Source organism: Echeneis naucrates, chromosome 17 (assembly GCF_900963305.1).
Source record: "Echeneis naucrates chromosome 17, fEcheNa1.1, whole genome shotgun sequence".
Taxonomy (NCBI): domain Eukaryota; kingdom Metazoa; phylum Chordata; class Actinopteri; order Carangiformes; family Echeneidae; genus Echeneis; species Echeneis naucrates.
In genome coordinates, this window is record NC_042527.1 from 21,377,406 (window position 1) to 21,403,442 (window position 26,037).

At 46.1% G+C, this 26,037-nt stretch overlaps 1 protein-coding gene across 3 annotated transcripts in view; it reads left to right on the forward strand.

Moving 5' to 3' along the window:
- The window catches only part of efr3a (EFR3 homolog A (S. cerevisiae)), a 42,819-nt gene extending 17,168 nt beyond the window's left edge, over positions 1-25,651 (forward strand). Inside the window, exons 4-23 of one of the 3 annotated variants that reach the window (XM_029524671.1) lie at positions 149-299; positions 4,024-4,145; positions 4,809-4,958; positions 8,994-9,134; positions 12,748-12,826; positions 13,395-13,530; positions 14,726-14,893; positions 14,981-15,095; positions 16,576-16,627; positions 17,333-17,505; positions 17,583-17,658; positions 18,069-18,230; positions 18,953-19,084; positions 19,216-19,277; positions 19,984-20,117; positions 20,975-21,060; positions 21,160-21,208; positions 21,301-21,404; positions 21,484-21,533; positions 22,834-25,651. In XM_029524671.1, coding sequence (XP_029380531.1) covers positions 149-299; positions 4,024-4,145; positions 4,809-4,958; positions 8,994-9,134; positions 12,748-12,826; positions 13,395-13,530; positions 14,726-14,893; positions 14,981-15,095; positions 16,576-16,627; positions 17,333-17,505; positions 17,583-17,658; positions 18,069-18,230; positions 18,953-19,084; positions 19,216-19,277; positions 19,984-20,117; positions 20,975-21,060; positions 21,160-21,208; positions 21,301-21,404; positions 21,484-21,533; positions 22,834-22,939 — 2,248 coding nt within the window. In that variant the 3' untranslated portion in view covers positions 22,940-25,651. Of the gene's footprint in view, positions 1-148; positions 300-4,023; positions 4,146-4,808; positions 4,959-8,993; positions 9,135-12,747; positions 12,827-13,394; positions 13,531-14,725; positions 14,894-14,980; positions 15,096-16,575; positions 16,628-17,332; positions 17,506-17,582; positions 17,659-18,068; positions 18,231-18,952; positions 19,085-19,215; positions 19,284-19,983; positions 20,948-20,974; positions 21,061-21,159; positions 21,209-21,300; positions 21,405-21,483; positions 21,534-22,833 lie in introns of those variants that run through there. The other 2 variants (XM_029524670.1, XM_029524672.1) reach the window with 2 other exon arrangements.
- The last annotated feature ends 386 nt before the right edge of the window (positions 25,652-26,037 follow it).

Sequence of the window (26,037 nt, forward strand, 5' to 3'; positions counted from 1 at the left end):
AAGATCAGTAGTCAACACAGTGCTGCTGTTGGTGAAATTATGTACTTTTGTTTTCTTTCTTTATGATAGATACCTCAGCAGGTAAATAGCACATTGCATCTCCAGACTTCATATGTTCACATGCAAATGAAAAAGCGCTTGTCCTCAGGTATGTGGTGATCGCCATGGAGGCCCTGGACCAGCTGCTGATGGCCTGTCACTCCCAGAGCATCAAACCCTTTGTGGAGAGCTTCCTGCACATGGTGGCCAAGCTGCTGGAGTCCAGAGAACCGGACCTGCAGGTCCTGGGAACCAACTCGGTAAGACGGCGTGGTTGGGTGCTCTGAAGGTGGTCATCTGTGCACGTCTGGATTCATCTCACCCAGCTGTTACACCCTCACACATCAGCTGAGTTAGTTTGTGATGGATGGTAAAATGTCCCTTTTAGATTTTGTGAATGACATTAACATAAAGCTGCAATACATACGACACACACACACACACACACACACACACTAGCAGACCACCAAACACATCACTCAGCTGCAGCTCAGCTTGATGGTGACGGTTAAATTACCCAATTTAACTTCTACACTGTCTGTGGAAACGGCCCTCATATATACTAATTATTATTAGCCCCAAAGACCTGCCTGTAAATGTCAGCCCCCATTTCTCCTTTCACGTCTGCTGAAGGTGAACCCAAAGTTTGCCCCCCTCCCATCTACAAATCCTGCTTTCAGCCTGTTGTCCTTTCCATTGTCGACGGCTCATCTGAGCAGGAAATTGAGCTGAGGGCTTAGATGCAAAAGCTTTTGCATTATTAATGTGTGGTATTTAGAGTCTGACAGAGGAGGAGGGCAGATGCAGAGACAGGTAGAGTTTGGATGTTTAAGAGTGACGGGGAGGGCGGGACTGTGGCGCCGGTTTAAAGTTTTACGTCTGCAGAGTTGAAAGAATGTGGGCGGAGCCTCAGCTGTGACCAAAGCTTTGTTGGTCAGCCTCATCTGATGGTCATCAGATGGAAGGAAGATTGTGTATCTTGGTTGTAATTTGTGATCAGATGTTTGCTCCTGAAATGCATCTTGGGAGTTGTAGGATTTAAGGATTGAACCGTCACAGATTCAACCAGGAAAGTTTAACGCTGCGGAAAATGATGGCTCTCATATCAGAGCTGTCCAGCTGGGTTGGTTGTACCAAACAGACAAGTCTGCCTGTTTTTGTTCCGACCTTTTGTGTTTCTCTTCTGTTTTCACCTTCATGTATCTGCCAACTGACTGTGACAGCCAGAAGGGCCTGGACCTCATCAGTCCATCGTCAGACACTGGGGGAGTTCATAGCTTGGATCTTATTCAAGCCAAACCTGTACTCATGTTTCAGTCCAATCTGCTGCCTGTTGTTCTCCTCTTCGAGCTCCCTGATCAGATTTATGTTCAGTTCCTGGATAATAAAAACTTCTTGGTTAGTGTTCTGGGTTTAAAGAGCTTGGAACAAAAACAACTTGGAAACCAGATTACTCTCATTTCCTTTTATGTGTCCCATGAGCCAGTTTGATGCTTCTGAAATGGGCTTTTCCTGTCAGACGTGCTCCGACTGTCTCCTGGAAGGTTCCATCAGTTCACGGTCTTCAGTCAGACCCAACAGAGCTGCACGGACAAAGACTTCTGGATCTGAACCGTCTACCTGACTTCGGCCAAGGAGGCTTATCCTACTCAACCGCTTCAGTCCAAATGTTTCTGGTTCTGATTCCTTCATGGAGGAAGTCTGTCAGAACAAGAAGATCTTAAAGAATCACCTATTCAGAGAACACCTAATGCCAAAACTATTCAAACTAAGTTTCACTATAGTCCACTTTAGTGTCTGAATCCTTCAGGTGTGGTCTGATCTGAAGAGAAGCTTTGCTTGATGTGACTCAGCGTGAGTTTCAGGTACGAAATGATGAAAGTGGTCAGTTTTTAACACCGTGGAAGAGACTTTCCATTTTCATAAGTAAAAGGTCCTGGTTGCTGCAGCTTTGATGACTCAACATCACGCCACCTTCCCTCCCTGCAGAGGAAGGAGGTTTGTGATGAGCGTTCGGCTCAGACAGTCAGACCGTTAACGAGCCTGACAGGTCTTCATCATTACCTGAGTCAGAACTCAGGAGGGATTCTGGCAGTTCACTTCCTGTGTTCTCCTGACAAACCTTCACTCGCTGATGGAGAGGAGGTTCAGTGTTGGGGGGGTGAAGCAACGAAGGGGGAGATACAGACACCTCAGATAATGTGTGTGCTGCTACATATGTTTATATCTCTATCGCACATTGGACATTTTTAAGTGATTGCTTTCTTTCCTTCTATTTGTTTTGCAGTATTTAGCATCTTGAGCTGCAGTAAAGCGACACTGATCCATTCAATTTCATTTCATTTCATGAAGAGAAATCCTTTAAAAGGACGGGTTTTTAATATACTTGATGTGTGATGAAATCCAACGACTTTGGTGCGTTTTACGGAATTAATATAGAACCTCGACCTAATTCATAATTTTCAAAGGTGACACAGAAATTTGATTTAATCCAATATGGGACAGATAAATGGCCGCTGTAGCTTTTCTTGTATCCATCTGTATACTCATTTCTCAAGCATTATTTTTTTTTCTTTAGAGACGCCAACACTCGCCGCTCACTTCTGGCCACCAGAAAGAATTTCCAGTTCAGACCTACAGAAAATGAATGTTTGAGTCATAAAAGATAAAATGGATTCTAATCATTGAATCAGTTCAAATAATTCATCATGTTAATTGGATGCAGATAATTGTGCACGTGGCAGATGGTTAAAAGAAAAAGGGTCCCTGTGTAGGATAATAACCGACTCAGCCAAAGGGAAACTCTGCTGATCACTGCGTGAATGAATTCCATTCTTTAGCACTTAAATATGTACAGATTAGTAAAACCAGTCCATTTCACAGGACTTTTTCTTTTTTTAATCCCGCTCTTTTAGAACTGCCCGAGGGAAACACGACTAATGGTGTTGGTGTTTGTTTCACCCGCTCGCTTCCTCACTGTGGAAAATCTAAATTCTTTGTGCCGCGAGGCGTCATTGAAGCAAGGAAGCCTGTCGCTTTTTGATTGGTCTTATTTATGCCATGAAGCCTGAGTTCCAGCTGGAATGAGCCCCCAATCCGAGGAAAATGCGAATGGTTCAAATTGTCTTAAGTGTCTTCTGAAGAATTGAAATTTCCTTTCCTTCTATGATATTAAGTTAATGTGATGTGATTTAGCTCCGTCACATATCTACAGCCTGCACTTTCTCATTAGAACAGATCTCTTTGATGGACTGAGGACGACTCTGATTTTTACTGAATAATTCATCATTGAACCAAAATCCAAATGAAATCCATTTTGAAATGCAGGATTTTTGATTTAGATTTTCGAAGGGAAACAGCTGCTGGCTGGCCTCCTCCCGTCTGAGAGGACATCAGCTGGCTTCTGTCATTTTTAGCAGTGGACAATGATAGGGTGGCGGGAAACGCTCCTCGAACGCCGCAGAGGACAATCCACACTCGATTGGAGGGAGGAAATTACAGGCTGGACGGAAAAGAGGGGTGTCGTTGCTTGGTGGTTGTTATCATCATCTCCTCCAGCTGGTGGCCATCAAGGACACGAAACGGGATGCAGCGTTCTGTATGTCATTGAGTTAAAGGTGGCAGTCTGTTTTTGTCCCCCCATTGTTGATGTCGCACAATCAGCAGTCAGTTTTTGATTAGAAGTAGTTGGACTGAGGACCTTCTAACCCTAACCCTTATTTTTTTTTTTAATCTATGAGGGTTTGAAGAGCGAATTAATTTTTCTTTTACGGTTGTCAGGCTGAATAATTATTATCTAATATTTGAATCCCATTAAGTTTTATCTTTTAATGAGTTCTAAATAGAAGGCAACAAGAAAACTTTGATTTGAGTCAAATCTCATATTTTCATGATGATGTTAAAGTGGCACACGCAGCCTTGTCACCAAACCTGGCCCAATAATAAAGGTTAATAAATGTGTCCTCTTTCCTGTCTTCCCTCCAGTTCGTGAAGTTTGCCAACATCGAGGAGGACACGCCGTCCTATCATCGACGCTACGACTTCTTCGTTTCTCAGTTCAGCGCCATGTGCCACTCCACTCATGAAGACCCTGAGACAAGAAGCAGGTAAAAAAAAAATCAAGTCTGCGGCAGCTCTTCCTTTTGCTCCTCTTCTGTCTTCTTCTGCCTCTTTACAGCGGTGTGCGTTTTGTGTGTACTTGTTGAGGTCTGACCATATTTGTTAATGAAAATACACAGTTATTTATTGTCTGTGTTTGTGCAGTGGTGGTGAGCACCAGGGGATGCTGGGATTGATGCCTCACTGCCGCCATGCTGCAAACAGTATGGCTTCTCAGTCCGCTTTCGCTGTCGTCTCGCTAAAGGTGGAGACAAATTCCCAAATAGAATTTCTGTGGTGGTTATTGGCTGAGGCCTGAGGCGAGGTCACCTGACTGCTCCTCAGATGATCGTCCCCATCAGACACGCAGAGGGAAGGCAGAAGACTTCCTGGGTTCTGTTTGGTCCAGAGACATGTTGAAACCGTTTGCTGCTAAATTACATCAATAAAAACTGTACAGTGACACTAATAACTAATTTATCATGATTCCTGTATGCAGTAATATGTCACCACGAACAGGAGCAGAAATTCATGCTGAATTACATTAATATGTTAATGTGCCAACATTTACAGCAGCAAATGAAGCAGTTATTTGTTCTTAGCTGCTGAATGTACACATCCTCAGGAGGCGGTAGGACGCATTTGTTATGGTTTCTGTTTGTCCCGCACAGGATCCGAGTGGCGGGAATCAAAGGCCTGCAGGGCGTGGTGAGGAAGACGGTGAACGATGAGCTGCAGGCCATCATCTGGGAGCCTCAGCACATGGACAAGCTGATCCCATCCATGCTGTTCAACATGCAGGACAGTGAAGACCTGGACAGGTAGAGCGCACAATCACACACACACACACACAGACACAGACACACAGACACACGCACACACACAGACACACACACGCGCACACACACACACACACAGACACACGCACACACACACACACACACACACACACACACACACAGACACACAGACACGCACACACACACACACACAGACACGCACACACACACACACACACACACACACACACACACACAGACACACACACACGCACACAAAGTCTGTGTGACTCGTTTCCATTGCGACTTATCATTCTCCTCGAACCAATCTGGCAGAGGCGTGAAGGAATGCTCTGCGGCAGATATTTGATTTCCAGAGGTGTTGTTCGTGCGCAGGTGACCTTGTTAATGCATCGAACCTCAACACGCAATATTTCCCCTTCAATCAATTATGCATGCAGCGCTGGAGCTTTCCTCTCCAGGCGATCACAAAAGTAAACTACTTCTCTGACATCTAACTTTTCCCTCCACCTTGGACAGTCCTTGTCATCATTAGCAGGCCAACACGCAGTGGCTCTGGTTTCCCAGAATTCACCTGTTTGATCAAAGGCTACCTCATACGCGTGTCCGTTTGGAGTCCAATCTGAGTATCAGCTCCAACCAACGGCGACTGACTCTCCTGAAGTTTGATGCGTTTTCCTCCTCTTTGTTTTGACTTTGTGCCTCTTTAACTGCAGAGTGAGAAGAATCCGGATCTGAACTAAATCCTGCACAGGATCTTTCGTTAAGTCGCTGTGAATCGGCGCCTCGGCTGAAGGAATATAAACCTTCGCCTGAACTAGAGCTTGGGAATTACCGAACTCTCTGGCTTGCCTCGGGCCTCAGAACTCATTATATTCACTCAATCCTCAAATCCAGGCCCGCATTCCAGGTGAAGGAGGAAATCCCAGTGATGTGTCACAGAGAGTTTTCTGCATTTCCTCATCCCCTCCTGGCTCATCTGAGGGAGGGAAGATTTGTTTGGAAGATAAATGGGTTCTGACAGGAAGCTTAGTACGGGTCCCTGCAGCTCGTTCTCTACAAGAAGAAAAATACAGTCTTCTGGATAACAACTGCTGCATCATAAATATACTAACACAACACAGGGACACACTGGAAACAGCAGCAAAAAGAGCGGCTGAGAGGAAATCCAGAGAACAGGAAGCCGTTAAAAACTCATCAGGAAACACGTTTACTAAGCTAATAAATCAAAAGAGAAAAAGGAGCATTTTTCCATAGACTTCAATCCACACTGACTTCTTTTTAAGACCAGTAGATGCAGGTTTAAGACTCTTCAGCATTCAGTCCAATAACAGATTGAAATATTAAACGGGAATAAAAAACCCTGTTAATTCTTCCTGTCTTCTTCTCCACCTCCAACATTTTATTCTCTTCACCATCTTGAATTTTATCGCCTCCCGTTCCCCCCGCTCTCTCCGGGCCTCCCTCCTCCCGTTCCGTCTCCTTTGGATGGTTTCCATGTGAACAAAAAGCTATTTTTGGACCCCCTTTTTTTTTTTTTTTTTTTTTACTTCCTCCTCCTTTGCTTTTTTTCACCTAAAGCCTCACAAGCAGCGATGCCTCTTTCATCTCCTGCAGAGGAATTAGGGGGTTAGGATGTGATGCCTCTGAGTGATGACTTTGGAAACGCCGACAGGTGACGCTCCTTTAAAAACAGCCGTCCTGTCTCCTTTTGACCTCGGCCTAGATGGACACCTGGAGGGTCCTCGGGCAAGATGATGAACCACCGTGTTGATTTAGATTTTTTTTTTAAATGAGTGTGAAAATATTAAATGATGATGCAAAATTGTCAAATGTTATTGAGTAAATGATTCATTCTGTAATTCAGGATTCAAACCAAGGCATCGGTCCGTTGAGTAGAATTAAAATTGAATTCTTTATTTCCACTTTTTAAATTACAAGCGTATCTTTTGCTTTAATCCCACAGCTTTGCTGTCTGCTTCCTCTCCGACCTCCAACCGTCCAATCACCAAAGCCAATCTTCTATGATTTAAATGGAAATTCAGCTCCCATATAATCCATATATAATTACGCCGCATACGTTCTTCTCCCCTCAGGGAACGGCTCTGCCTTAATGGCAACATTGCAGTTCTTTCTAATGGTCTTCCTGCAACGTAATGAGCCGAATCTTCAGTCAGATCTGAGACTGGAAACTTTCCTTTATGGAGGAGAAGCAGGAAGTGTGACGTTAAATAGGAAGGATGCGACGTTTAATGTTAAATCTGACCACAGCTCAGATATTATATTTATTTCCCAGTAAAAGAGCTGCAGAGCTGCGTATTTATTTGTTTGGTCTCCATAATTCCATATTTACTGTTGATATTTTAAGTGCACAGGTTTGTCCATATCCAATACTTAATACTAAAACCATCTGGTGAAGGAACTGAGGAGGAGTTTGAGTCTGCAGCATCAGAAAGAGGGAAGCCTGATGAAGATTCTCATCAGTAATCATGAGCTGTCTGCTCACACAGCTCTGTGTAATCACAGCAGGTGGAGGCAGATTGAAAACTACAGAAGCCCGAAAGGCCGAAGAAACCAGCAGCGGGACTGACACAGAAGGTGACATTTACTCAACAGAAGGAAACCTGTTGTATTCAGTACGTCTGGAGCTTCTACCATCATCCATCCATCCCACGGGGTCACGGAGGAGCTGGAGCCAATCCCAGCTCAGGTTGGATGATGGCGGGAAGGTCCTGGACAGATCACCGGTCAGTCAGCTCAACAGTTCAATAAGATCTGCTGATTCAACTGACGAAAACATTCAGTCAATGACGGATCACGGATTGGAAACAGAGGAAACGAGCCGTGACATCAGAGTGAGGAGGCAGAAGATGCTGGAAAGACGCCGCAGCGTTGGAGAGGCTTCGTTCTGTGTGCGGCAGGAAGAGGCCGGTCTGATGGCGTACGGCGCCCTGAACATCCCGCCTGATCAGTTTAATATTCTCACTCAGCGTTTGTTGCAGTGAGATTTCGTCCTCAGAGGGAGTTTCTGCTCCAGAGCACCAAATGTGCTTTATTGTGTTTTATTATGTCTTTATTTTTCCTCCACAAAAACACAAACACAATCTGCTTTGGTTGATGCTGTTTCCAAACAGCGCTGCGGTCAGTTCGGCCCGTGGTGGCGTGTCGTGGGCTTTCTAATCGAGCTTCTGTGGGAGCCGACAGGAAGCCGCAGTCAAAGCCGCTTGATTCTGTTAATTGCTTCTCAGGAGGGCGGACGTGAGCGGCGTGTAGAACGACCAGAGGTGTTTGGCTGCAATCACACACACAACTTTAAGCTTCTGTTTTCAATTGAATTATTTAGTCCCATTTTTGTTTGTTTATATATTCTTATTCTATAACTATAATCACTTCTTGGTTTTACTCTCAAGGATTTTATTTTTATTATTGTTATATTATCTTTGTGATTCTTTTAAACATATTATTTCATGTTGTTCTTGACACTGACATCGATTATTAAAATACATATTTTTTGGGTTTTCTGTCACTCAGCAGAACAAAAAAAAAAACCAAAACCTAATTTACATTCTTTACTACATTTGCTGTGTGTAATATATGAAAGGATGCCGGCCCACCTGCTATTACAGAGATATTTTCATTTTTGTCTCATTTTCCTGCTTCTAACAAGCAATAAGCACTTAATTTCCCTGAACCGCCTGCGGGGGCTGCTTTTAATTGCATTGTTTCCCTCCTGAGATCTGACTGCCCACAGTCCGTCTGTGACTGGGGGGGCTGCTGATATACAGCCGCATTATTTTACCAACATACCTCACATGAAGCGGGGAGAAACCTGGGGTTATCCTCAGTGTTTCCTTCAGCTGCAGGTCCGGACCTCCTGAACCTGATACTGGTCTTTGGTCCCAGTTTTGATTGACAGACTCCTGGATAACCCCCCAGATTTGAGTTTAAATCCAAATCTTGACCAGATCAGTTTTGTGGTTTTGGGGTTTAGTCTTCACCTTTTTCTGACGCTTGATATGAGATTTAACATCCGAGTGGTCTTCCTCTCTCCAACAGGGCGGGGCACCCCAGCACGCCATCAGGGGCGGGTCCGGAGGGCGAGGAAAACCCGGCGGCGCTGGCTGAGAGCTGCTTCAGGGAGCTGCTGGGCCGGGCGGCCTACGGAAACATGAACAACGCCGTGCGACCGATTTTAGTGTGAGTCCCTGAAGGAGCTTTGACCTGTCCAGCTCATCTCAGCTCAGGAAATATTAACGACCTCATTACTTCGGTTTATTGCTTCAATAACACAAGTTACCAAGAGATGTAACTCACTGCTGACTTTGTGTCCAGGGTTAGGAACCAGACCTCGTCCTGTCTGGACCTGAATTTGTAGCTGATAAATTATTTAGAATTGTAACGATTGGGGGGGGGTACAAATGATAGGTGATCATTATTTAAATTTCAGTGGTCTTGACAATTTTTAAAGCATGTTAAAACTTTTTCTGTTCCATCCCTTTAGGTTTTGCATTTTTAAAAATTATGATGAGACTTTTTTTGTTGGTCAACAACACAGTTTACATTTATCAGAAATAGCAGCTTCAAACATATATTATTCCAATATTAAATATTGTGCAGCTGTATCTCTGTTTCACCTTCTGTGAAAAGGACCGATGCCACATTCAGTTTGGTTTGGGTTTTTTTTTTTTTTTAATCAAGACAGTGTGAGCAAAGATCAGAAACTCAGCAGGGTTCAGATTCATAACCTGCTTCATTACATGTCGGAGTCATGACACTGACAGCAGGAGTGAGCACAGTAAATAAACCGGTCGCACAATCTCATCTCTCACACACACACACACACACACACACACCTCACCACAGTCTGGGCACACAGAGGAAATTAAACGGGCTCTTATCACGCTAGCAGCTGCCGTGTGAACGCGGCACGTTGTCGCCACCCAGTGACCGTGGAGGCCTCCTGGGATTTGAACCTTCCTGTCACTGCTCCCTTTGCCGGCGCTGCCTCGCCACTCGGCACGGCTCACAGGAATTGGACAACTGTTCAGTGAAAGGCAGAACCCTGCTGAGATTTACCCCCCCCTGTCTTTTTCTGCCCTTCAGGACAGAACCAAAGGCTTATTTTGATGCTGCTCAGATGGGGGTCGTACTCAGTGACAGGACAGACATCCAGATAAAATATATCAGCATGCTAACTTTAGCCTTATCTGACACTTTAACACGACTTACAGACAAAGCATTTTATTATATTTTATGTTTCTCTTCTTTGATTTGGTGGAAAATTACTTTCAAATTTTACTTTACTTTCCACTTTATTTTATATGAACATCACAATTTTATGGTCTCCAGTTTAGGTTCCCTAAAGTGGGCTTTTTCATTTCGTTTTCATTTTACATTTTAATTTTCATCAGAAGAAAGCAAAAGAAAGAAAAAACATCCCAACCTCAATGACGCAGTCGAAGTCTTCCCTGGAAAAACAGGTTGTTGTCGCTGTGTTGGAGTTCAGATTGTGGCAGAGCAGCCGACAGCTCTGAGATGAACCGGCCGGTGTTCAGCTCAGTTGTTAGACTGATGGAACAGTCGGTGATCCCTCAGGCTACAACAGTTTCACGGTGCTTGTGTTTTAATTGATGGTCATTTAGACTCACAATCGTTCTGCTGCTGCTAATGAATTCTCTGGAGATTTTCCCCCCGAAGCCCAGGAAGCTTTGACTGATGGGAGAAAACGCAGAGGTCTTCTTTATTTAAATGTCACCGATTGTGCGTCCTTGCTGTTACAGAGTTGGATTTATAGTGTGCGAGTTTGTGGATGTGAAGTTTTCCACAGAAGTTGAGCTGTTTCAACAGAAACCGACTGCTGCGGGCAAATTCAATCAGCCAGTGAGCGTCTTAATGCCGCCATTAACAATTAATTACACAACGTTACAGTGACTGTTTTACATCTGTGGGGCCTCTTCAAGAACAATGCTGCATTTAATCATCTTCCTTCACCTCAGTTGGTTTCGTTGGTGTCTTTTCTGCCTCCGAGATATGCCTGTTGTTCCTTCTGGTCTCTGTCCTGAGATCAGACCTGACGCCATCACTCTAATTTTAGACCCATCATGTAGCAGAGCACCAGGTGTGGACCAGGTTTAGGTCCAGTTTAGGCCTGGTAGACCCCGCCCACTGACCGGTGTCCATGGTGACCAGACTGCCCCTTCACCTGTTCATCGGTTCATCTGGTCTGATACTGAATTTATGTGAAGCGCTCAGATTCAGAAGCTGTCTGTCTCCTGCAGGAGGAGGAAGAGGAGACGAGGGCGTCTTCAGACTCTAAATAGCAGGGATTGGAGTTAAAATGGAGGGGGGGTTGTATTGACGACATTTTGGGGATTTGTCCACACACAACTTGATTCCCATCGTCTTTATCGCTGCCCTCTGCTTTGTCTTTGTCTCCGACTCTTAATGTTATTGGTTGTCTCTGATTTTAAATCAGTCCTCCTGTTGGAACTGTTGAAAGTCCAACCCTGCCCGCTCAGCATCGAGTTTTAAAGCTCAGAACTTGATAAAACTTGATGAAACATGTTGGGAGGTAAAACGGAGCGCTGACAGGAAACCTGAATATTCAGGTTCCTTTTCATTTAGAATAAATGTGACGTGTTAATGACACATGCAGCTGCTGAAATAGCCAGAAATCAGTCTCATATATCAGATTCAGCGTGGACTAAAATATGTGAGGTCACAATGACCTGATCAGAACTTTTCTCTCTGTGTTTCTGCTGCTGAATGAAAATATCCACATGATGCTGAGATGGAAAATCAACACGCACACGCCAGATACTGAGTGTGTGTGGCAGAATTTCACATTTAAAACACACATCACGAGTGTCGTATCAAACATAAAGTGCATTAATGTACCAGCTTTGGGATCCATTCCACATGTAAACATTTACATTTTCAGGGGAATAAATTACAGTTGTACTTCTGAGACACTCATTTATATTCATGGAAATCTGAAGAGAGGCCAAGAAATTCAGATTATGACGCTCCCGGGGGGGCGTGGCTTTGTTCTCAAGGCACCATTAGTCAACCATATCTTCACAAGGACAATAACCTTTGACCTTGAGCCAGAGAATCCACCAGAGAATCTAGATGTTCCAGATGATGCTGGATGCGCTGAGTGCTGCTTCTTTCATTGACTGTTTGGATCCCGTCGCTTTGAAAATCTCAATATGCTGGTTGGACTTTGAACGCTGTTGCAGCTGGATGACGAGCTCTTTCCTGTTTTTGTTTGTGGCTCCCACAGAGACGAGTGTGAATCTGTCGTCCTCCATCTGCTGCTCTTCTCTTCTCCGCCCACCTTCGCCCTCCGTAGCTTCAGCTCAGAGTTGGAGTTTAAATTCGGGGGTGTGTTGTCCCCTTTTTGACCTTAATGCTGAAATCAGCGGTGGGACGTCTGATCCTCCTCTTCGTTATCTAATTATATCGGCTTATCTGTGGCTGACAGAGTGCAGGCAGCTCTTTAAGCAGTTCCACGGTGTGATTATGTCTCGGAGGATATATGATAAATCTACATTGATGTGAAACATGGGTCTGTTTAGAGCTTCTTAATCTGACTGTATCAGACCTGGATTCTGCAGGTCAGCCCAAAATGTGTTCATGAAAATAACACACACACTTAAAGGTGCTTTATTCAACGTTATTTTTAAAGGTTGATGTTCATTAGAAGATATTTGGGGTGCCAATGACTCCTGAAATCTGGAGACGTGAGAACAATAAAAAGGACAATGTGTGTCCAAAGCTTAATGTTGAGCTGTCCTTCTGCCCTCAGTCACCTGGATAATCACCACCTGTGGGACCCCAATGAGTTCGCCGTTTCCTGTTTCAAAATCATCATGTACTCCATCCAGGTAGAGCGCACGCACGCACACACGCACACACACACACACACACACATGATATAGATATTTCTAAAATATGTAAAAATTTCTCTAATGGGATGTAAATTTTTATTCTTCTAGGTTTTAATATTTAATGGATTCAAATGTGAAAACAAGTTCAGCCACTCTGAGTCCTTTTAATAATGAAGCCAAATTATCTTTCATTGTCAGAGAAACACATTTTCCTCAGTGATGAGGAAGTTCGCTCTCTCTCCCTCCATACTTTGTATGACCCTGGGGTGCTGCCGCGGATGAAGCACAATCTATGTTGTGTTTTTGTTGGCTGTTGTTGTGTGTGCGTGCTGGGCAGGGGTGGGTCTGTGTGGTCTGTGTGAAACAAACACAGCAGAGACGAAGATGGGCTCGTCAGGAGGTTTCTAAAGGCAGCCTGTTTACAATCAGATTTTTCATCATTACTGCGCCAAAGAATGAGCAGAACTCCTGAAACTTCAGCTCTAGAACAACCCAAACACATGAGAGGAACTTTTCTTTGGTTATTCTGCTTCACACAGTTTGTGTGGCTCTTTGTCCTCTCCAGGCTCAGCACTCTCACCACGTCATCCAGCAGGTGCTGAACCACCTGGACACCCACAACAAGAACACACCGCGGGTCAGAGCCGGCATCGTCCAGGTCCTCCTGGAGACGGTGGCCATCGCCGCCAAAGGCTCAGTAGGTGAGTCTGTTCTCCTGCAGCACCAGACGGAACATCTGTCCTCCGAAGATGAATCAGTCTCATTTTCTCAGTTTGCCATCGATGTGGAATCAGTTTTGGAGCCACAGAAAGTGCAGAGCAGTCGTGAAGTAGTGAAAATGGAAGCCATAGTCTGTATTTGATGCCTGTGATCTGTGTTTTCCACGTCTGCCTGTGGAAAACTAAGGAATGATTCAAGAGTCCAAACGAAGTGACGCGTTCACCTATGAGAGCGAGTACAAGTCTCCTCCCAACCTGTGGCTCGGTACAGTATGACCCTGCTGTTGGATGTGTAGAGCAGGTCCTCCAGGCGCCGACCCACACACCTAAAAACCCGCTGGACACCTGGCATTAACGAGCATGCTGGGTAATCGCAGCGTTTGTGTGGACTCTCAGTGTGTTGTTAATGCCCGGTCTGTCCACGTCTTCCCGTTTTCATGTGAACGGACACTGAGCGAGCAGAAACGCAGAACATAAAGGTCAGGCCATTAATCTGTGTTTTCACTGGGAGGTTTCACACCAACGTGTCAGTTTGTCGACTTCGATGCCACATCTGGACTCCTGAACATCTGCAGGGTTTCTGTCTTTCCCCTCGTTCAGTGACGGAGTTTTAACCTTCATCGTGGGAAGTTGTGGTTGTGTAGCTGTGTGTTGGCGTTGTGAAGTAACTCAGTAGATCCTTCCTTCATCGCCATGGTTACTATAATCCCCCCACCATAACTTGGTTACTACTTCCCTCAACGTGAGACGGTCTTTGTTGTCATGGCTACAGAGCTCTCTTTTTTGACATCACAGAGTGCAGGAAGTCCTGACAGCTGGTTTTAAGGCTCAGTTTCTGAATCCAGACTGCTGACTCAGACCTTTGTTCCCTCACTGGATTCATACAGAACCTGGACCTGATTTAGAATCAGAGACCACATGGAGGTCTACCTTCAGACCTTCAGACCTTCAGACCTTTATGTGATATTAATAATGGGATTCTTTATACTTCCATATGATTGAATTATGTCAATGTAAAAATCACATCACATTTTTAGACACTGTGGAGGAGGAGCACTTCTTTAAACATGAGTTCCTTCATTGGGAATAAAAGGTTGAGTCTGGATGTTTTCAGAGATTAGCTGAAACAAAAAGCTTTGTGTGTCGTTGCTGCTTCAGTCGTTGTGTTTGGCTGCAGGTCCAACAGTGCTGGAGGTTTTCAACACTCTGCTCAAACACCTGAGGATGAGTGTGGACTTTGAGCTGGCAGAGCCCTCCAGGAGGAACTCCAGCACCAGCGTCTCTTCGAGCCGTGTCAAAGAGAGCGAAGAGCGGATCGTCCAGAACGCCATCATCCAGACCATCGGTACCGCTGTTGTTCACTTCCTGTGCAGGACTTACAGACGGCGGCTGGTCTCTGATCTCCATGTCTGATCTCGTCTCCTCCTGCCAGGCTTCTTCGGTGGAAACCTGCCAGACTACCAACGAGCTGAAGTCATGATGTTCATCATGGGCAAAGTGCCAGTGTTCGGGACCCCCTGCCACACCTTGGACACCGTCAAGATCGGGTGAGTCACAGATTCATTATCCGGTGACCTCGGGGCTCCCACATGCTGCTGCAGCCAATCAGGTCGCAGCTCCTGCTCCTGAGTGGGGAGACGGGTTAGCCAAGTGTCAACTCTCTGCGAGCCGTTTTGAAGCCTGCAGGTTGTATTTCAGCCTCGGCGTCAGTTCAGCAGCTTCTCTGGAGCTTTCAGTCGTCCTCTCCGATCTTCCTCAGCAGATGGAGCTGCGTTGATGAGAAACATGAAGGCCTTTAGTCTGATTTAGACGTAGAACTGCCCGTTTGTCTGTCAGCTGCCTCTAGTTTGAAATTTGTCTGTCGGCCATCTTGGTTCTTTGAGACCATATTTGAAGAAGGTGGATCTGACCGGCTGTGTGCTCTGTCCTGATTGGACGTCCAGTCTGTCAATGTGAAACAGAAATAGAAACTCTATCTGTAAAAATGTGCTGAGGGAAAACTGGCAGACCAGCCAGCGGCGTCTTCATGTCAGGCTGCATAACAGAAAGCAGACTCACAAACCGGCTGAATCAAACGGTGTGGGTCACAACGTGCAGTCAAACTGTTACAGCAGCTTCACGGCTCAGTGACCGGGAAGCTAACGAAGCGTTCCGGGAGCACCAGGACAGCAGGGCGTCTCATCGCTGAAGTTTAAAGGAGCTATTTGAAGGTTTTTGTCCAGCTGTTGTTAGCGTTAGCAGCAGTTAGTCAACAGTTAAACTGAGAGCTTCACACTTCTCTGGCACTGAAGTTAGTTAGTTAGCATGCTAACTTCAGTAACTTCAGAAAAAGGCTGCACATGGGCCTTTAAATAATCACGTCACTTTCACTACTGTCCGACCTTTTTTTTCATGGAGGTTAAAAACTAAAGGCCTTCAACATGTTCTGGTTCTGCGGTCCTGGACCATTAGCACCACGACGGGTCCAGAACACCGGGACTGATGCACATGGGCCAGACTTGGACCATCAGAAGGAACACAGGCACGTGGGCCACGTGGGACCAGATCTGACTTGGTTTCAGATGAAAACTGTGTATAAATAACTAATATGTGTAGGAGGCGTGGAAACACAACACAGTGCTGTGAGTGCGCACACATGCACACTCTGCCTCTGATCCAAAGTGAATTGTGTCTTATTCTATCCTCACTTGACCTGGTGGACACCCTGCGGTGAATCAAGCTCTCGGGTCGCTCAGACGGCGGCTGGTCTTCTTCAGAAAAGAAAAACAAGATAATCCCTCGGGCCTCAAGGGTGCAGGAACAGATAATCCCAAATCAAACGAACACCGTCCTCCTCTTCCTCCTCTTCCTCCTTCTCAGAGCCCAACAGGCTTTCCCTCATGCCCCCGTGAGCAGAGATTTGACTCTGCAGTTGAAACTGCTGCCACGTTTTTTATCAAAGGAGCCTGTTTTAAATTTGCCATTGTTTTCTTTTTAAGCCTCGATATCCATCAGAAGGTTCTAACATGCAGTTTCTTCTGCTCTCAGGCATCAGGGCACCAAGAGGATCCAGGCCATGCTGCTCAGTTCCCTCATCATGGTGAGTGGAAATCTTTGGTTCCCAAACTGCGGGCCGGGCCAAACATGGTGCACATGGGTCAACAAATGATCGGCAAAAATGGAACCAACACAAACAGACAGCCGGAGTTTCCGATATTCCATTAATAATCAGACACAAAGCTTTTTGTTCCTCTCAGTGTGAACTGTCCTTAAAATGTCTGGAGTGGTTAGGGTTAGTCAGTCAGACGGGGCGACTCAGGTCGCAGCAACACACCGGCCTCCTCGCCAGCAGCTGAGGAGGGTTAATGAAACATGAAACTTATGTGAAAAGGATCAAAGGTTTAGTACATAATTCAATAATTAACAATGTCACATTGATCTGCTCTGGTAGTTCTCAGGCATTTTATAAAATGGAGGCTGTGAGCAGCAAATTCACCCAGACAGGAAACAAAGAGTTTTATTTTGAAAGCCATGAAGTATCTTTTTTTTAATCTGGACGTTTAAAAAGCTCTTTAAGAACGTCTTAACAAACAAGGTGATTAGAAGGCGTGTTGAGAAAGGACACACACACAGACTCTCCCTGTTCCCTCTGATCATAAATCATATCAGTCATGTACGAGAGAAAAGGTCAACATTCTGACACGTCCAGCTGCTTGTGAACGTGGCCTTTAAGCCTCGACGGCCCGCTTTGTGCATTAATCACATCACACTGCCAAGTCGGCTCACATCTGCCCCCCCACCACAGGTAACCTCTGGCTTCAAGTCTAAGTCCATGGCGGCTGCGTTGCCTCCCCTCTTCCTGGACCCGCTCTTCTCCATCTCCCTGATGGAGGACAGCGAGCTGAGGCAGCTGGTGCTCGAGATTCTGCACAACATCCTCGATCGCCACGACAACCGTGCCAAGCTACGCGGCATCAGGTACCTCAGCGCGCCAGGTAACCTGTGCATGTGGGTGGGCGGCTCTGTGACACCGGTTTGGTTTCTCTCTGTTTCAGAATCATTCCCAACGTCGCAGCTTTGAAGATCAAGAGGGAGAAGATCTCCAAGCAGGACGTGACGTTCATGAAGAAGGTAGACAGTCGGTCCAGTTGTGTTGACAGAATAAAGACAGTCAGATATTTAGAGCTGAGTTTTCATCATTAATGAGCAGAACTCCTGATTAGATAAAAAACTTTCTGTGTTTGAAGTTTTCTTCATCAGCTCAAAGATTCAACTGTGATTAAAGAGCTGGATGTTTATTTCTGTTGTATTTTTAATGTGTAATCATCAAACACTTTGATAAAGAATCGTTGAGTTGATCAGCTCAGTTTATTTACTAAAACTTGTCTGTGGATCAGATCGACAGTTTGCTGAAATAACGTTATCATCTTGAAGTGTCTCAAGGAAATGTTAGCGTAGCCGCTAACCTGCGGCCACAGACAGTCAGCGTTATGTCATGTCCTTTTCTCTTCCTGTTCTCTGGTTTCCTGTCGGACCTCCAGCACGGTCAGCAGCTCTACCGTCACATCTACCTGGGCTGTAAGGAGGAGGACAACGTCCACAAGAACTTCGAGCTGCTCTTCACCACCTTGGCCATTCTGACCATCGAGCTGGCCAACGAGGAGGTCGTCATCGACCTCATCCGACTCGCCGTCGCTCTGCAGGTAACGTCAAACAGAACAGAAACCAACACTAAAGGGTGCCCTTCTGGGCTTCCATAGAAAAACACAACAGAACCTTCCTGACCGACCGCCCACAGAGTGGGACGTCTCAGAGTCCTGACATCTTCAGCAGATAAATGTTGGAGAAGTTCAGTTTCCCTCCGAGCTCCAGTTCAAGCACCCTCCATGTGTTGAGGGTGTGTTCACCCTGTCAAGTGTCATATTTGTGTCAGCGTCTGCGTTGGAGTGTTTAATGTCATCAGAAAGGATCAGGTCCAGTCAAGCCTCCTGAAGAAGATGATCAGCACACACACCAGCATGCTGAGATCTTATCATCTACACAGCAGTGTAGATGGCAAACTATAACACAAACGCACACACCTTTGTAGTCGCTGCACTGGGACCTTCAGCCCTCAGGAGTCTGTCTGGTCACATCCCGCTCCGAGGGCGTCATCAGTATTTTAATATCTGAAGATTACTATTATCATTTTAATCCCCCTAAATGTTTACTTTCCTGAACCTCCTTTTGGTTTCTGGGATTGGAAATAAAATAGGTGTTTTATTTAGTCAAATAAAAAATGAATCAGGAGCTACAAATGTCTTTGTTGGCAGTGGAATAAACCTAAACCATGCTGTGATTGTTCCGGTGTGTCTTTGTTCATTAAATGTTCATTAAAAGTTGGAAATAACAAAAATAAGAGATTTAAGTCGTCCTGTCTGCACAGGAAATGGTTCTGGCCAACGAGGAGAACATGCCGATGTTTATCCGCTGTGGCATCATGGCGCTGGTGGCGGCGTACCTCAACTTCCTGAGCCAGATGATCGCCAACCCCCCGTTCTGTCAGCACGTCAGCAAGGTGACGTCACCCGTCTGTCCTTAAAGAAAGAATTGTGTGTGGAATTTTGAGTTTGTCTGCTCCTGGCTGGTTTTTGTTGTTTTGTCTGTTCGGTAAAATGGATTACAGTGAATAACAAATGTTGTTTCCAGGTTATCGAGCTGAGGAACATGGACGCTCCTCACCTCCTCCCAGAGCACATCTTCAGAGACAAGTGTCCGTAAGTGTCCGCTAAAGAATACACTTTCCTTTGATCCTCCTTTGTCCCAAAGGACTTAAACTGGAGAATCAGCTGAGATTCTTCATGTGTGACACTGATTCAGGCTCAGCAGTCATTTTAAATCAGAAAATAATGGACTTTGTGACACAAACAGAAAATTCTCAGTTAAATGATGCAGGTGACAGTGAAACATTCTTTCTCCTTCATAAAATCTGAAACTATGTTCATGTGAGACGATTTCATTTCTGCAATGTTTTGATTGAAAAAACCTTTGTCAGAGTGAGAAGCCAGAAAAAAGCATCACAGGTTCAGAATCTGGGTTTTTTTAGTTCATTTGAGATTGAATTTGCACGTTTGATAATGATGTCACGCTCCAATCATCACCGTCCGTTTCCTCTTAAACTTCCGTAGACTCTCTAAACTCTGTGTTGTATAATAGTCTGTAATTTGTCTTTTAATCCATGAAAAAGAGAAGCTGTTCCTCTTGTTGCTTCTTAGAGCTCCTCCTGATCTGAGTCATTCTCCCCCCCGCTGTTGTTCTTCCTCTGACGGCAGATCTACCGCTTAAATTTGAGGAAAAAGACAAATGTTGAGGATGTTTCCAATGTTCTGCTCAGCCCTTCAATCTCTTTATCAACGTGGTTCCTGGTGTCCTCTTTAAACCAAAGACAAATAACCCAAAATCTGACTCTGTTCTTCCTCCCAGACTCCCAGATTCTCTGGACAAGGACGACAGACTTCTGTACTTCCAGACGTCTGACATGGCCGAGTGTCTGGCAGGACCGGGATACAACGCCGAGAGGCTGTCCGTCCCCTACGTTCCCCAAGTCACAGGTATGTTTTCACTGATCTACATCGGACCGATCAGGGTCTCCATGCTGACCCCAGTCCAGCAGCAAAAGGCGTGGTGTCAGATCAGGGCAGATTGAAGGCTCTAACGTGGATCAGGTTGTGCTGTCAGATCAGCTTTGGACCGCCGTGAAGTGAGGAGAGATTGTCTCATTAATGAACTTCTGCTTCTGTTTTCTTCACCTCAGTGCTTTACACAGTAGGAAAAATCCTCCACAGGTGCAAGCAGACGTCCAGAGGTAACGGGCCAGAGCGGCTCTTCTGTTTCTGTAGCTGGGTTCACTCTGCAGACAGACAAGGTTCAATGTTCAGCTGTGTTTAAATATGTTTGGAGGCGCAGTAAGATGTCCACGGAGCGATGAAATCCATTTTAAACCTTTTTTGGCTCACAGCGTCGGAGCTGTCTGTCTGATCTGAAGCCTTTAGATGGCTGCTCAAAAACACACCTTGTTATCTGAAGAGGGAATTGACCCCACAACCCCGGCAGCCGCCGTAGCTGACCCAGCAGCTGTAGATTCATAGTTGTAGCTCGTTGGCGAGTCTTGTTTATTTTGTGTAGCTGTTTGCGTTATTCATGATTGTAACTGTTCTGCTTGCATTGCATCCGGACGTTGATGGTGAGTATGAGAACGACAAGTCGCTCGGTCCTCTGTAGGTTAATATTGTACTACTTTGTGTTTGTTGTCGTGCACGATATTGATGTAAGCCGTGGTCTTTTTTTAGTGTGTGTGGAGGGCAGGATTTTAGTTTAGCCGGTCGTCTCTGATTTTAAATCTGGAGCAGCTTGTGTGTCATGTATCAGGATATCAGGGTGATGTCAGACTGTCTCTGTGGTCCTGCAGATGAAGACCGTCTCAGCAGGAGGAAGAGCTTTGTGGACACCGTCTCCCTCCAGGTGGACATCATGTCCAACAGTCTGCCAGACAAGGTGCGTCTCCCCTTCCTCTAACCAGACCGGGTCAAAGGTCACACTGTACGGGATGACGTGGTCAGTTCATCAGCGTCCCTTTGTTTTGTTTTGTTTCAGTCTCAGCTGGCTGAGGAGATCACTTTCGAGACCCTGAAGAAAGCCATCGGTGAGACCAAAGAAAAGTTTCTGAACCGGCACAACTTTTATTTTCTAATTCCCCCCTGACTGTTGAAATAAATGGAATGTCTGTGTGTTCAGATACGACCGGACTGGAGGAGCAGGAGAGGGAGAAGAGGCGTCAGGTGATGGAGAAGTTCCAGAAAGCTCCGTTTGAGGAAATCGCTGCTCACTGCGAGTCCAAGGTTTAAAAAAAAAAAGAGAGAGAGAAAACTGGAATGAAATGTGAACGAGATGATTATGATATTTAATTCTTTTCCTCAGGCGAACATGCTGCACGACCGGCTGGCACAAATCTTCGAACTTACAATTCGGTGAGTTTTTGTTTGGGGGGCTTCAGGTTCGTCAGAAGTCCTGACGGCTGGTTTTAAGCCTCTGAGGCCTCTTAATGTAGAACCTGGACCTGATTTAGAATCAGAGACCAGATGGAGGTCTGCCTTTGGACCTGAGGCCCGTTAATCAAACCTGAGAGGAGCTAAAATCTACTGCAACGACCTCCATCTTAAAGGATGAACTCAAATTCTCCTTTACCGGCCCGTTACCCCTCATTACCCCCCTGTTACCCCCCCGTTACCCCTCATTACCCCCCCGTTACCCCTCATTACCCCCCTGTTACCCCCCCGTTACCCTCCTGTTACCCCCTCTGTTACCACCCTGTTACCCCCTCTGTTACCCCCCCCCATTACCCCTCATTACCCCCCTGTTACCCCCCCGTTACCCCTCATTACCCCTCTGTTACCCCCCCGTTACCCCTCATTACCTCCCTGTTACCCCCCCGTTACCCCTCATTACCCCTCTGTTACCCCCCCGTTACCCCCTCTGTTACCCCCCTCTGTTACCCCCCCTGTTACCCCCCCGTTACCCCTCATTACCCCTCTGTTACCCCCCCGTTACCCCCTCTGTTACCCCCTCTGTTACCCCCCCTGTTACCCCCCCGTTACCCCTCATTACCCCCTCTGTTACCCCCCCGTTACCTTCCTGTTACCCCCTCTGTTACCACCCTGTTACCCCCTCTGTTACCCCTCATTACCCCTCTGTTACCCCCCCGTTACCTCCCTTTTACCCGCCCCCTGTTACCCCCCCGTTACCTCCTCTGTTACCACCCTGTTACCCTCTTGTTACCCCCCCGTTACCTCCCTGTTACCTCCCTGTTACCCCCTCTGTTACCCCCCCTGTTGCCCCCTCTGTTACCACCCTGTTACCCCCTCTGTTACCCCCCCTGTTGCCCCCCCTGTTGCCCCCTCTGTTACCACCCTGTTGCCCCCTCTGTTACCCCCCCGTTGCCCCCCGTTGCCCCCTCTGTTACCACCCTGTTGCCCCCTCTGTTACCACCCTGTTACCCCCTCTGTTACCACCCTGTTACCCCCTCTTTTACCTCCCTGTTACCCCCTCTGTTACCCCCCCTGTTGCCCCCCCTGTTGCCCCCTCTGTTACCACCCTGTTGCCCCCTCTGTTACCCCCCCTGTTGCCCCCCTGTTGCCCCCTCTGTTACCACCCTGTTACCCCCTCTGTTACCACCCTGTTACCCCCTCTTTTACCTCCCTGTTACCCCCTCTGTTACCCCCCTGTTACCCCCCCTGTCCCCCCCCTGTTACCCCCCACCCCCTCCTCCAGGCCTCCACCCAGCCCGTCCGGAGTGGTCTCCATCTCAACAGGACACACCCAGCACCAGTCGGTCCCGGTCTACGAGATGAAGTTTCCAGACCTGTGTGTCTACTGAGCATCGAAATCAAGCACACACACACACACAAACACACACACACAAACACAAAACTTAAAATGCTTGAAAATAAACACAATCACTATTTAGTAGTCCAGGTTCCTGTTCAGATCAGCACAAAATCCAGCCCCATATCAGGTCTAAATGCGGTCTTAAACCAGATCCACCGGCTCTAAATCAACTAATTTGCTTCACTTAATTTTCTGACTCGCTGAAAACGAAACACAACCGAAGTACAACAAACCTGCTTGCACTTTTAGAGTTCAGAGATTTGACGCCGACTCACCCCGTGTACATACGCTGCTTGAAGAGGCGGCCCGAACCCTCTAACAGGTATCTGTCCTTCTGTAGGCGTCAGTGTATACCAACAGCTGCTAAGACGCACATTAGTTTTAGGCTCAGTGCTGCATGGCCGCTCCGTCTAGTCTTCTCTCTTCAGTCTTTGCTAATTTAAGGTGGAAGTCTCCCTGGGAGGTCTGTGCTGCAGGGCCACGCTGTTTCTTCTCACAGAAGCTTTCAGCGAGCTCCGGATCTGGCGTCTCGTGAACGGGGGCCTGGTGCTTGGTGGATCAGGCCACGTTGAACAAATATCAGCAGTTCTTCCTGAAAACTGAGCCGGTGGACAACAAACGTTGAGCTGGATGAGCTGTGTGAGCTGATGGTTCGGACGGTAAATCAAACAATTGGCTGTTTTCTTACATATTTGAAATGAATTTAGGAAAACTTGGACGTCCAACAGATCAGAACAAACAAACCGACCAAAATGCCAAACGTGAAAACGACTCACTTCCTGCTCGTCTTGTTTGGTGATGCGGGGCGTCGTGGTGGAGAAGAAGCTCCTGTTTGAGACAGGAATCTATTTCTTCTTCTACCTGTGTTAGACTTTGTCTTAGAAAACCGAAACGCGTCCTGGCAGCAGCGAGGCCGCCGTTTGTTTCCTGAGGCGGCAGCTGTGATCTGTAATAAATGATAGTTATCGGTGTTTCCTCTGGTCGGGGCTCAGTGCAGCTGGAGGCGGAGACCTGCTGGCTGCGGCTCAGACCTGGCTCCAGATCAGTTCCTGTCAGATGGAGAAACGGAACTGAAAACATGGCCGCTCACCACCGAGGCTGCCAGCTGACGGCAGTAAATTTAGATGCAGATGGAGGATTCGAGTCTTTGTGTTGGTCTGGTCTGGATGTGATTTTGTAGCCTGTGACGTTCTTCTGATGACACCAGCGAGCGGTGGATGAGCAATCCTGCTAACATCTTAGCTTTAAACGCAAACTGTCATAAATGTCATAACTGTACTAACTGCATGATATCTTAAAATCAAGTGGCAGGGGCATGCTGGGAGTTTATCGTCTAAACAAAGACTGTCTAGGTTTCACAGCTGAGCAGTTTGGTTGAGATGTGGCTTCCTCTTCTGAATGTGTCATTTTATCAGTATATCATATATTTTTGTACATTTTAAGCCTCATGTATCGTCATATTGTTGCCTGGTAGAGATTTCCAGAGCGGGAGGTTTATTCCTGTCGTTCACCTTCATGGAATCAGCTGATTTCTTAAAATAATTAGTCTTTTTTTGTTGTTTAGCATGAAGACAACGGTTCAGGGTTTCAATGAGATTGTGCAGTAATCTCATTTATGACAATATTACTTGAGTTTTTTATTGTAGAATGAATCATATCATTCAAAATGTGATGAGTGATGAATATTCTATCTAGAGTCAGATTGTCAGTTATTTTTACATTATACAGAGGAAGTAAATGCATTCTGCTAATTTGAGCAACTAGATTTTTCTTTTCCCAAGAAGTTGCAGCTTTGGTTCATTTTGGTTCTGGTTTGGATCGTCACCAGCATGAATAAGAAGTGCAGGCTGCTTCCATCTTGCTTTGGATTCACCAGCATTCAGTCCTTCTCTGTAATCTGAAGCCTGAGCTGTTTGCATCTCATCATCAGAGCTGAGACTCTGTGACTGAAATGATGTGCTGCTTTATGATGGTGCCAATTATTTGCCAAAGCTTCAGGTTGTTGTTTTGGCCCAGAAACTCATTTCATAAAATCTTTTCCCCCGTTCAGATAGATGTTGGAGAGATGACTGTGGATCCTGGATCTGAATCCTGAGCTGCAACTTCTTGTGAGTGTTGACTGATGCTTAAATTCAGCTTCGGCTGGACGTTTGTAGAGCGTAAAGTTAATATCTGTAATCTGACTTTGCACTTTGATGGCCGTGTACCTGGTCCTATAGCAAAACAGCAGCACAGTGAGTGGTACGAAATGGATGATTAGGTTTTTAATCAAATTGTGAAATGTTGTATTCATGAATAACTTTGTGTGAAACTCTCCAAACGTCCGTCTGGATCAGTGATGAAGTCCAGAACTTCTCCAGACGGGCGTTTGTGCAGAAAAGCAAGAACAACAAAAAACAGAGCTTCTGATGTTTCTTTTTTTACGTTGTTTGTATCATTGTGCCAGTTTTAGAGGTGAAAGTCGTCACGTGTTCGGCCTTCACGGGGACAGACATGACTTACACCACTAGGTGGCGCTGAGGCTCAGTTGTCTGCTCAGCTGCTCAGACTTTTATTTCGATCTGGTCCTGGACCTGCTGTGAACACATGAACTCGGCTCGTGTTCCTGAATGTCGGCAGCAGCTGAGTCTCAGCTCTTTATTACAAAACCTATTTAATAGTAAATCGTGCGTTGAGATCAATGTTCAAAATAAAATGTTTCTATCAAACGTGGTGAGATGTTTTTATTTTGGAAATCTGAAAATCAACATTTTGATTCTTTATTTTTCATAAAACGTTCTAGTTTTCCTCTTCCTCCTCTCCTCCCCCCTCCTCCTCTTCCTCCTCTCCTCCCCCCTCCTCCTCTTCCTCCTCCTCTTCCTCTTCCTCCTCCTCTTCCTCATTCGGTCTCCCTGCTGGCTGTAGCCCTTCGTGGTTGTAGGTTTGAATCCCGCTCAGTGTGGGCAGCTCTCTGCTCTCGTCACTTGAAGCAGGAGAATGAGGCCGTGACTCGTCCTGGTCATTCAGGTCGGAGCTTTCATCGCTGCAGACAGACAGGAAGAGAGTCCGTGAAGACGACTGCATTCCTGGGACCTGATCAGGGACTAA